General features: G+C 38.5%; 1 protein-coding gene across 1 annotated transcript in view; it reads left to right on the top strand.

Moving 5' to 3' along the window:
• niban2a (niban apoptosis regulator 2a) overlaps positions 1-12,543 on the top strand; it is a 193,445-nt gene that overhangs the window by 157,659 nt on the left and 23,243 nt on the right. Inside the window, exons 7-8 of the mRNA XM_043720003.1 lie at positions 1,800-1,904; positions 11,714-11,876. Of these exons, the coding sequence (XP_043575938.1) occupies positions 1,800-1,904; positions 11,714-11,876 (268 nt within the window). The remainder of the gene's footprint in view (positions 1-1,799; positions 1,905-11,713; positions 11,877-12,543) is intronic.

Here is a 12,543-nt window from a genome sequence, read left to right as displayed (position 1 = left end):
TTCAGGAAAGGGAAGAGAATTTGGAAAACAAGTATGCACTTTTTAAAAAATATTTTACTTGGGGGGGGTTTTCTGGCAATTTTATGTACCATGACTAGCCAATGAAAAGAGAACCTCTTATCGGCTGGTGCTCTACGAAATAATGGCAAACATTTACCATAGCGCCAGTCCCAATTGTATGTTGGCAAAAGCTAAAGTTAAACCAATGGACAAAATACAGTTATTTGTAACCCACAGTCTGCTGATTAATAGATGTTACTATTTTATCATTGTCTATGCTGTAATATTTTCCTCGAAACCAGTCGACAAAATGCCTAGGATTTGAGTAAAACATTTCCCATCCTCCCCTGTTGAATGCCCCTTATTTCTGACATTTTTAAACTGTTGTGCCTCATTTCAACTCTCACAACAGCAAATTGTTCAGTGTCAGTTTTCTTTATAATCTGAAACTTGCTCAATCACTAATATCCTTTTCCCCAAGCAAACAAACATGCAAGTACAATTATTTCCATCCTTCCTCAAAGTAAATTCCTGCAATTATATTTTCTTATGCATGTACCATTTTTGTAAACAATGGGTTGGAATTTCCTCCAGTATTCCAAATAGGAAATGCAACCACAGAAAAGCTGCATATGCTGGGAATCGGTTTTCTTTTTCTTCCAATCTTTGCAAATGTTGATCAGTTTTTGGGACCTTCAGTATTATTTCTTCCCCCCCTCAAGTGTTCTCCCAAAAGAACCAGTGCCTTTATACAGAAACACGATGACCTCATTTGGTTTTGTTCTCAAACCTTTTGTTCCAAAAGCTCACCAAGTTTAATTTTCAGTCAAAATCTGGTAATGTTCTTGTAAACTAAAATTTACCAAAAAGTTCTGTTTTGTTCATGAGGCCTTTGGTGGAATTTGTGGAAGTACTATGTAAGAGAGTGCAATTTCTTCGTTAATTTGAAATGTTTTATTCAGCAAACATCTTATGACTTAATAAAAAAAAGTGTTCATTGCTGAACCATTCGAGTGTGAATGGGTGATATGGAAAGTTATCATTTTTAGCAGATGGCTTGTGTAAATTTACTTTTGCAACCAAGTTATTTTGGTTATTACGTTGACTCAAGTATTCTAATGTGCAAAAGATGTCTTTTCTCTGTTTATAGCACATGCTGTGTGCCTTTCTTAAGCCACTTATTGCAAGAGTCGCATTTGAAATGTAGGCCAAGATCACCTCAAAAACCCAGCATTTTAGTGCAGTTATTTTCAAAATAAATTTTGATCAGTGTTACTATGTGAGGTATACTGAAAATGTCCCTGTTTGGTCAAAGCATCTTTCAGATCTCCACTTTCAAGCATTTGCACTTTACACTCTCTTGCTTGCTTGCCCCTTTGCTCCAAGCTCTCTCTGGAGTATTAATGGCATAAAGGGAAACCTGGGACAAAGGAATCAAGAACATTAGATGATTATATTACTTTTTATTTGTTTTAATCTAGGTTTCATTCTGTATTGGAAAGCTAAAGTTTGTTGTGCAGTTGAAGTTTTGTAATGTCTTTAATTTGATTCATCATGATAAGAAAACTAAAGAAGTTCCATCAGTGATGAGTGATTTTTTTCAGGCTGGGTTGGTGATGGAAGCGAAGATAATGAATCCAGTTTCTTCTGGAAATGTTGGTTGGCCATCTGAGCTTTGGTGATGTAAAACTGATGAATCAAATATCTCACTGCCACTTGAAGCACTTGTAGTGGTGCAAAGTTATTGGCAAAGATCATTATCAAGTCTTTTTTTCTTTCTCTTTCTCTCTCCCCTCCAGATCATAAGTAATCTGGTAATGGAGGAGCTTTTACCAGAACTGGGAACTGCAATCCAACCAAAGTTAAAGGGCAAGTTTCATGACCGACAGCGGGCCTGGATTCTGGTGAGTATTTATTCATTGAATGTACGTATCTAAACAAATTGACTGATTATCGGTTCTTGTATTAGTACAAGCACAGGCACATGCATTTACATTCTCCTGAGAACTGAGAAATTATAGAGAGATTTGTGCATTGCTATCTTGGGAGATATTCACTTTCTCTCCGCAGCTGCTGCCAGACCTGCTGAGTTTCCCTAGCAATTTCATTTTGTATGGCTGTCTAAAGTTTGGAGGAGCATGCAGAGAAATGTGAATGTGCAGGGAGTTATCGAGTCATACAGCACAGAAACAGACCCTTTGATCGGCATGGGCTAGTTGGACCATAATCTAAACTAATCTAAGCAACCATAAACTAAACTAGTTAACCCTGCCTGCGCTTGGCCCATATCCCTCCAAACCTTTCTTACTCATGTACTTATCCAAATGTCTCTTAAAAGTTGTAACTGTACCCGTATCCACCACTTCCTCTGAAAGTCTATTCCACATACAAACCCCTGTTTTTTTTTTTTTAAAGTTGCCCCAATGTCTTTTTAAAATCTTTCTCCTCTCTCCTTAAAAATAGGTCCCTAGTCTTGAAATTCCCCACCCTAGCGAGAAGACACCTGCCATTCACCTTATCTATACCCTTCATTATTCGAGAAAACTCTATAAGGTCACTCCTCAACCATCTACACTCCATGAAACAAGTCCCAACCTTTCTAGCCTCTGCTATGAGGAAAATGCATTGTGGGATTATTTAGAACATCTTTTCCAAAGTGCAAGTGCAGGTATGATGGATTAAATGTCCTCCAATGCCATATAATTTTCAGTCAGACCTGTTCCCAACCTGTTCAGATACATTATGGCACCTACCTGTGACAAGTGAGACTTGAGCCAAGTGTTCTAGCCCAGAGTTTGGGACTGTGCCATAAGACCTTCATGGAATCAGAGCTGAATTCCCAGCGGTAATTACTGTTTGTCATCCAGTCTCTAGAAATCAGAAATGCCTGATGAATCCTTTTCTAGTCTGGAGTTTAATGAAGTCAAAGTTTTGAGCAGAATGATCAGCTACCAATTATTATCGCTTAGTTTCTAGTTTCTTTCACTGGTTCTGACTGGGGCTCTGACAAGTGGTAATAGGACCAAGGAAAATCCTTAGTGTGCTTGACTTAAGGACTTTATTCAGAATAAAATAGTTCATTTTGAAACTACCCTATCCAAACCAGTGCAAGCATTTCTAAGTATGCTGAAGATCTGTACCAACAGACGGTCAACAACTGAGTTCGCGGCTACTATTCTAGTCAGAATAGAAACTGACTTGTCAGAACTCTGATCTTTTAGAATCGATCAAATTGTAACATGCTGAGAGTGCAATGTAATTATGTTCTGTGATTATTGGCTGGGTGTGTGTCATGCAATAACATTGGAGTGACATGACAACAGTGAAGCTGTGTTCTCATGGGTTTTATTGAGCTATAGTTGAATACAACACACAACTCCTTTACATTGCTTGATGACAAATGGAAGGTGGGTTAGTAGGTGCTTTAACTTACCGGGTGGGGAGTATCACTGAGTAAGCGAACAGTGTTGCCAATCCTATTTTGAGGAATGAAGTTGTTTGTAATGTGGGACTGTTATCAAAGTGAGACATAGCTGAAGTTTTATGTATTGATGTGTTTTGAATTGAATGTTAAACTTGATTTCAAGGTGCTTTTACAGGTTTTGGTGTGTCTGGAAGGCTTCCATACAAATTAATGAAACACAAACTGTGACGCTGTACAGTACAACAGCAGTTGAGATATGTCATCAATTATAAGTGCCAGACAGAATGCTGCTGATGTAGTACAGAAGTCTTCATTGTTGCAATGTCATTCTTCGTGTTTAAATAACAACTTAATTGGAAACAACTGACAATTACATATGGTATCAAAAACTTGTTTGTTCTAGTAATTTGTTCTAATGAAATATCCATGTGGTTATGTTGGGCACCAATCTGAATTGGATGCATTATAAAGAGTAGGCATAGAGTTTAGACTGAGGGATCTGTGCCTCGGTCAGAGATTAATGAAGATTGCGGCCATGAAATGAAAAAGAGGTAAGCATCTTCATCGTCATTGGTCCGCCCTATTCACTGAATTTCTCCCTTCTTTGTAGCTGTTTCCAAACTAATTAAACCTCAGACAAATTTGTGAAGCTTGTGGTGAGGGTACTGTTGGGAATACAATATTACAATATCATAATGGTGATAATTTCTTGTTTGGAAGGTATTTAACTCCTAATTGGAAGGCTGAAATGTCACAGATGGACATGATGCCACCAAATTAATTGCACCATTCACTTCTAAGAGATGATAATGAGCTCTAAGTTTTGGCCTGCTCGGTTTTAAGTAATGATTACCTAGTTAAAAAAACATGTCCAAGTAAATGTTCAGACACTCTTTGTAGCATATATATTTCTCCTGAATTGAATATTTATTACAACCAAATTTTATAAACACAAATTGTGGCTAGCTTAGTTGAAATTGCTTAATGGTTTGTGATTACAGTAAGACCAGAAGAAACAGGAACAGGTGAATGCTGCTTGGCCCCTCAAGCCTGCTCCACAATTCAAGAGGATCATGGCTGATCCAACATTCTTCTTGTCTATTTTCCTGCACTTTGCCTGTAACCCTTGATTGCCCTACTGGTCAATGATTTATTTATCTCAGCCCTAAATTTACACAAATCCTCTTGTCCTCACACCTCTCTGCAGTAAGGAGTTCCAAAGACACTCTTCTCTGAGAGAAGGAATTTCTCCTCATCTCAATCTTATATTGGCATCCCTTCATTTTGACTCTGACCCACCTTACTTCCATGAGGGGAATCATCCCGTCAGCATTTACCATGTCAGACCCTTTAAGAATGCTATATATTTCAATGATGTCACCTCTCATTCTTCTGAACTCCAGTGACTAGAGTTCTAACTTGTCTAATCTTTGCCCATAACACAATCCCTCCAAACCAGGGATTATCCAAGTGAACCTTCTCTGAGCTGCCTTCAATGAAATCATCTTTCTTTAAATAATATTTCAAATGTGGTCGCACCCACCAGCATCTTGCACTGTCACAGTAAGGCTTCCTACTCTGAACACCTTGAAATAAGTGCCAACATTCCATTAGCCTCCCTGATTACCTGCTACATCTTGTTTCATGTAAAAGTACCTCCTTTGTGTTGCAGTTTCTGCAATTTCTCTCCATTTAAATAATCCTGTTCTTTTGTTCGCCCTTCCAAAATGAACGACTTCATGTTTTCCCACATTTTAATTCATTTGCTCATTTTTTTTGCTCACTTCAGTAACCTCTCAACACCTCTAAATTATTTGTATCTGTTTTGCAACTTGCCTTTCAACTTATCTTTGTCATCTGTAAATTTGGCTATGGTATAAGACCATAAGACTTGGGAGCAGAAATTATGCCATTCAGCCCATCAAGTCTGCTCCTCCATTCAATCATGGCTGATAGGTTTCTCAACCCCATTCTACCGCTTTCTCCCCGTAACCCTTGATCCCCTTGATACACCAGAAATGAATCACCCTCTGCCTTAAAGAATTGTCCCTTAGGTCATAGAGTCATAGAGATGTACAGCACAGAAACAGACTCTTTAGTCCAACTCGACCATGCTGATCAGATATCCCAACCCAATCCAGCCCCACCTGCCAGCACCTGGCCCATATCCCTCCAAACTCTTCTATTCATATACCCATCCAAATGCCTTTTAAATGTTGCAATTGTAGTAACCTCCACCACTTCCTCTGGCAGCTCATTCCATACATGTAACACCCTCTGCGTGAAAATGTTGCACCCTAGCTCTCTTTTATATCTTTCCCCTCTCACCCTAAACCTATGCCCTCTAGTTCTGGACTCCCCCACCCCAGGGAAAAAAGGCTTTGTCTATTCATTCTATCCATGCCTCTCCTGATTTTATAAACCTCTATAAGGTTACTCCTCAGCCTCCGACACTCCAGGGAAAATAGCCCTAGACTATTCAACCTATCCCTATAGCTCAAATCCTCCAAACCTGGAAACATCCTTGTAAATCTTTTCTGAGCCCTTTCAAGTTTCACAATATCCTTCCAATAGGAAGGAGACCAGAATTGCCGGCAATATTCCAACAGTGGTCTCACCAATGTCCTATACAGCTGCAACATGACCTCCCAATTCCTGTACTCAGTACTCTGACCAATAAAGGAAAGCATACCAAACGCTGTCTTGACTATCCTATCTACCTGCAACTCCACTTTCAAGGAGCTATGAACCTGCACTCCAAGGTCTCTTTGTTCAGCCACACTCCATAGGACCTTACCATTAAGTGTATAAGTCCTGCTAAGATTTGCTTTCCCAAAATGCAGCACCTCACATTTATCTAAATTAAACTCCATCTGCCACTTCTCAGCCCATTGGCCCATCTGATCACGATCCCGTTGTAATCTGAGGTAACTCTCTTCGTTGTCCACTACACCTCCAATTTTGGTGTCACCTACAAACTTACTAACTGTATCTCTTATGCTCACATCCAAATCATTTATATAGGTCCTTAAATCTTTCTCCTCCACCTTAAACCTACACCCCCTCCTTTTGAACTCATTCTACGGAAATGACCTTTGCTGTTCACCTTATCTATGTCCTTCATGATTTTATAGACTGTGATAAGATCATCCTTAACCTCTGTGAATAAACATCCCAGCCTACCCTCCCTTCTATCTTCACTTCCTCCAAGTCATTAAAGTTGCAGTCCCAGCACTGATCCTTGATTACAGGTGGCCAAACTGAAAAAGAACTTTTATTCCCAGTCTGTTTCCTGCCCATGAGTCGATTTTCTATTCATGCCAATGAACTACCTCCTACATAATGGGCTCTTAGCCTTATGAATTAACCTTTTGAGACGTATCTTGTCAAATGCATCCGGAAGTCCAAATGCAGTATCTACTAATTTCCCTGCATCCCATTAGGAGTACATACACATGCCTGCTCGGAGAGATTCAACAGCAAAATATATTGTTACTGTTAGGTGTTTATTTTGAGCAGTGATTTTTTTTACCAGATCATTTCCCAGTCTTACTAAAATAATCTGGATAATGCATGATTGACTGTTTTGTGCCCCCTTGCAGGGAGAAAAATAACTGAGATCAAGTCTGCCCCTCATTGCAATAGCAGTGGATCAGAACCCTGAATAACTTATGGCCATATTGAACTTTTAGACCAGATGTATTTTTTTTTTGAAACAAAGATTGCAAGCCAAGTCTTGATGATAATGTAACTTGTAAAAATGGAATCTACGGGTTGTGTGAATCCATGGAATGTTGCACCTCGCAGGGACCAAGGAAGCTTCAAAGAGAGAGACTTCAAAAGGCACAGCTGCAAAGCAATCTAATTACTTGCTCAACAGGAACGTATCTCCTGTCATTATATTCCTGGCTCTGGGCAGAAGTTGAAAGACATGTTTTACCCTTGTAGGAATATGCAAAAATGGTGTTTAAAAACCAACTGAAACCCCCCGATTTGTGTGTTAGTGGGTTGGTGTATTTGTGTGGACTAGGTGTGCTATAATGGTCACAGCTTGACCACAGCCACTGAACACCCTGTGCTGCAGGTTTTAAAAAAAAGACACTCTTTTTTTTATATACTAATGAAAGAAATCAGTGAAATGTTTCAGATGTTTTGTAGTTTGAGTCCCGTAGCAGTACAGCTGCACTTCTGTACTTGCAGTCAACTAGCATCGACATTGTGAAAGGAAAATTTGAAATTTGAGCCAGATCTGTGAAGTTCAGGTTTATGTTTTTGTCATATTAAATTTTGGAGCTATCAATCTTCAACATGTATCATTTGGTTTTAAATACTGGCAATGTTTCATGGACTAAAATGACTTTTGGATGGAGAAAATGCTGACCTAAAATAGTTCCACAAATCACCCAAACATAGATTGAGGGGACACTAGGAAACTAGGGTAGAATAAGTGAAGCCATCAGAACTGAAAATATAATTTTGTCTACAGACACCAAAACAAGTCAACTGAGGTCAAGAAACTGGCATCGTCTGTTTGTTTCCATGTGCCTGATATTGGACATGAAGGGTTGCCTTTGTTATCCAGTTTGCAAGAAAATAATAAGTTAGTTATGGAATACAAAGGGAACTGTATTTCAGCAGCTGCTTTTGAGCAAAAGTGACAGAAAGATAGATGGCTAGGTAATAGTAAGGATTCTATTGCCTCCTGTTCCCTCCTTATCCCAAACAGTGCTTGAAGAAACAATCATTTATGAAGATATAGCTACAGATTTCACTACTGTTGAAGAATCCAAATCACCTGTTAAATAACTGTGATCTCCTGCTAAAATCTAACAGCTCCAGCACTCTAAAGCTTGAAAAGTTAGAAGATCTTATTTTGCATTGTCTGTGTCAGAAATGTTTTAAAATTGTTATGCCTGTTTCATTTTGCCTCTTTTTCTCTCATTTTGGGATAACATTTATACCTTTCATTCAAAAATCTGTAATCAGCTCCTTCATGTTAGCTCATACAATTTTTCAATTGAATGTGATAGCTGTATGTAAATAGAAATCAAAGTATTTATTGTGGCTGACCAAGTGGAAAGTCTAAAGTGGGAGAGAGTTACCTCCCCCAAAAGGTGGTCATAACAAATTGAGTCAGCATCGAAGCCCTGGCCACTTGGGCATTGTTACCAATTTCCTAAAGTGTGCAGCTCACTAAATAGATGGTGAAAAGACCAATTTTTTTCTCCTTTTGCCATTCAAGTGATTTATATGTATCTTTAACTTTTAAACTTGCAACTTGGGATATTTATTAATGTGCTGGCAATAGCCAATCCTTTTTTGCTATGAATTGAAATGTGTAAGATATTATTTTATTGGCTCCTTCAATGGGTTACTGCACATAAGGATTAAATCTGGCATTGTGCCTTTTCACAATGATTGAGCCATTGTGTAGCTCAGAATCTGTTTACCTGAACTTGCTGTTATATTCACAGCATTTATTGATTTTGGAGGCGGGTAAATGGGTGGGTAGCTAAAAGATTAAAAACACATGTTCCATTGATCAAGGAAAAGATCATCAAGATCCATAACACAGTGATGTTTTGGTCTGTCAACTTGTTAAATGAAATTGTTTCCTTCTGACTTCTAATTTGTAATACAATATCAGAGTATAATTCTGTACTCCTGAAATAAGCATATCACACAGAGCTACATCACACAAAAGATCTTCATTCAGTCCACACCAGGGTTTCTTCATATTTGTCAAGATATAGACATGCCTGAAGTAAATCAGAGCATTCACTTTTGCAGCAGTCTTTCCTGTGTCAATCTAGCATCAGGCAATAGCTAAGAAGTCAGGACGAAAACAAAGATGACTCTAGTTTCTGCTCAGATAGACTACATAGTTTGCCTCCCCTTTTTGATTCAAAGAGATTTGAATTTAAATCTGCATTATTTGCATTCAAGGTGGACCTCTTGCGTTCATTTCCATCTTCATGTTCGTCTGCTGGTTGCTTTCTCAATTCTGAAGCAATATAGCAATAAATGATAAAGCATCGAGTTTTACTGGACAGCCAGTGATTCAAGCTGAAAAAAAGTCAAGTCTGCATTGATTAGTCTGCAGTTATCTTGATTAAATTTAATTTATGCCTCCACCAATAACTAATGTTTTGAGGAGTCAAAGGGTTAGTTGGTTTTAACGAAATGGAAATCTCTTCAGGTTTCATGTGCCTCCTTTGTTATTTGAAGATTTCTGTTTGTGTAGAAGTTGAAGTTGTAAACTTAATTATGGAGTAAGATGAATGGGACGTAGCTTTTATTTACCATTTTAGTACAATACAAATAATGCATCGTATCACTGGTCTGTGTAAAGCCCCACTATATGAGACACGATCCTTATTCTCAATTTGTCTGAAGCCATTGCGAATGGGATGGAACTTGTAGCCGTGCATGCCTGCCCCTTGAAACATGTCTGAGTTATGTGAGTATGAGAATCTTTAGATTTGTGCCAACAATTGTTGGATGAGCCAGTCTTTTGAAATTGGTTTCAGCCAACCATCTGTCAATTTTGTTGATGTAGCTCACCAAATGGGCACTTGCATTCTGATAGCAGATGCCTCCAGGCAGCAGCTGCAAACAACTTCTGTTATAAGTTGTATTGGGACAAAGTTATTACCATTTAAATAAGCAAAAGACAAGAAAACTGCTTTTATTTCTGGCTTTTGATGTTTTGTTTAGCAGCATTTCAGTAAATATTCTCACATGATGAATGCTTTCTGCATCAGAATTTGAGGTGATAATCTTTCTCAATGAGCAGAAAAGATTGAATGCTTATTTTTCTTAGAATTTGTAATTTAAGCATCTACTCTTACAGCAGGTTGAAGATTAAACTTGCTTAGAACAACACTTTCTATATAGAGAGGAAGTTGAAAAATTGCTTTGTGAGGTTTCTCATGAAGATATTATCATTTTTGAAAAAGATGTTTGAAGGTTAATACAAGAGAACGACGAGGAAACTTGCTTTCCCCAAAATAAACTTGGAACCCCAACAGACGTCTGGAAAAATTAGATGCAGCTAAAGATTAGTTCTCATCTAATTTTCTGGATGAGTTAATGTCTTGAAGCTTGTTTCTGTTATTAACATTCCCATCATTTCTTTACCCTGACAGTTCCTCCTGAGACAGAGCTACCACCATGTTTTCTGGTGTACACACAGCCAGCCCAGTTAAAAAGTAACCAGTTTCTAAAGCTGGCTGTGAGAAAGAATTGTTTTGTTTTAACTTTTTTTTCCCAGATAAGTTTGCTTATGTGTTCTGCAATGCCAGTTGTTGCCATACAACTTGATGAATTGATAAACTCAGGAAACAAGTCAAACAATTGTTTATTCTCATGCATACACAAGGAGAGCTAGTTTTATCACTATGAAGTGTAAAAACAACTCTGGATGTAAACAGCATTTGCTTTTTATAAAGTATTATGACATGTTCACATTCCTATTGTTTTTCCACAGTTTATAGAGGCATGACCTGTACTTTACGCAAGGCTGGCGCTATCTTGCTGATAGTGTGGTTCTTCCACTCTGAGCCTGCCTTTGTATATTTGTGGTTTTCCCCCTTTTTGTTTTCAGTATTTTAAATTTAACCCTTAACTAGCAAATTGATTCAACCCTTTCACCTGTGCACTGTGACCCTGTTGCATTGACTCTCTCTCTCTCTCTCTCTTTTTCTGAGTTTCTCTGCTTCATGTTTTGCTTTGTCCTTTGTGAAATGCTCTGATTCAGAAGCTCCCTTCCTGTCAGCACTTTGAATGTACTTACACTGAGTGGACTGTGGCAGTTCAAGAAGGCAGCTTGCCACTGCTGCCCTGAGGGCAGTTAGGGAGGGCCATAAATGCTGGCCTGGTCAGCAAAGCCCAGACTTGGTAAGTGAATAAAAAAAATTGAAATACAATGACCAGCATCAAGTAAATCTATGGTTATAACTGAGTTCAGAGCATCTGCCAAGTAACTAATCACCAAATGAGAGTCAGTTTTGCTGCTGGTTAATTTGTACTAAATTGTTAAAATAAAGTTATGGTCAAGCATTCATGTCACCTTGAGATTCCAAGTGCCTGATGATATCCAAGAGTCATGTAACACGGTTACATTTGTAAATGTAACTATTTCATTTGGCAGTTGTAAAACATTTGGCGTGTAACATGGTTAACAGTCTTTTATGATTCTGCTCACAAGTTGACTGGAAACAAGATAAAATTATTTTTAACATCATAAAGCTGTTTGCATTTGAATTTTGCTGCCTTCATTTTCATTAGCTCACCGAGGCTGTGCATAAAATGGTTCTGGCGCAGACAAAAGCCCGATATGAAGCTGTCTTACGAAAGTGTGAGGAAGCCCGTCCTGGACTGGAAAGCAGGATTCGCCCAGATATGGACCAAATTATCAGTTCAAAGGAGCATGTGGGAAACAAAATCAGAGGTCAGGCCACATCTCCGACCAATGGATTGGAGATATTTGAGAGTTAATAGACTGACTTCACGTTGTCTTTTTTCCAGAGAACCGATGATACCGAGCTCATGAGCATCTTTAGGTGAATAATGCAACTTGCAAGTTGTCACTGTATACATGAATTATGTTTCACAAGTCATTTTCTTGTGTAAAAGCTTTAGAACAAGTTGAAGGGGTAAACCAACTTGTTTGCTTGTCCCATTCCTCCACTGGTCCTATCAAAGCTTGAATTTAAAAGTGGTGGTTGATAGTTATGTAAGTGAATCTATCAGACTGTGTGCGTTTAATTCAGTTATGGAAATAACTGGGTTTCTTTAGGAAATAAAATAAATTCATTAAAGTTAATCCAAATTTAATCAAGCAAAGATGAAATGAATACTGACAAATGGTTTCATCCTGATAAAGGGCTTTTGCTCGAAACATCGATTCTCCTGCTCCTCTGATGCTGCCTGACCGGCTGTGCTTTTCCATCACCACACACTTGACTCTAATCTCCAGCATCTGCAGTCCTCACTTTCTCCTTACTGACTATTCACTCAACCTTGAACTGATGCTGTTAACCTATTGAAAGACTTGCCACGAACCCCTCCCATTTGACTAGGCAAGAGTGGAATATACTATTCCCTGAATGCTGCAA

The sequence above is a fragment of the Chiloscyllium plagiosum genome, chromosome 30, assembly GCF_004010195.1.
Source record: "Chiloscyllium plagiosum isolate BGI_BamShark_2017 chromosome 30, ASM401019v2, whole genome shotgun sequence".
Taxonomy (NCBI): domain Eukaryota; kingdom Metazoa; phylum Chordata; class Chondrichthyes; order Orectolobiformes; family Hemiscylliidae; genus Chiloscyllium; species Chiloscyllium plagiosum.
Note: the sequence above shows the minus strand (reverse complement) of the source record. Positions and strands in the feature narration are given on the sequence as shown.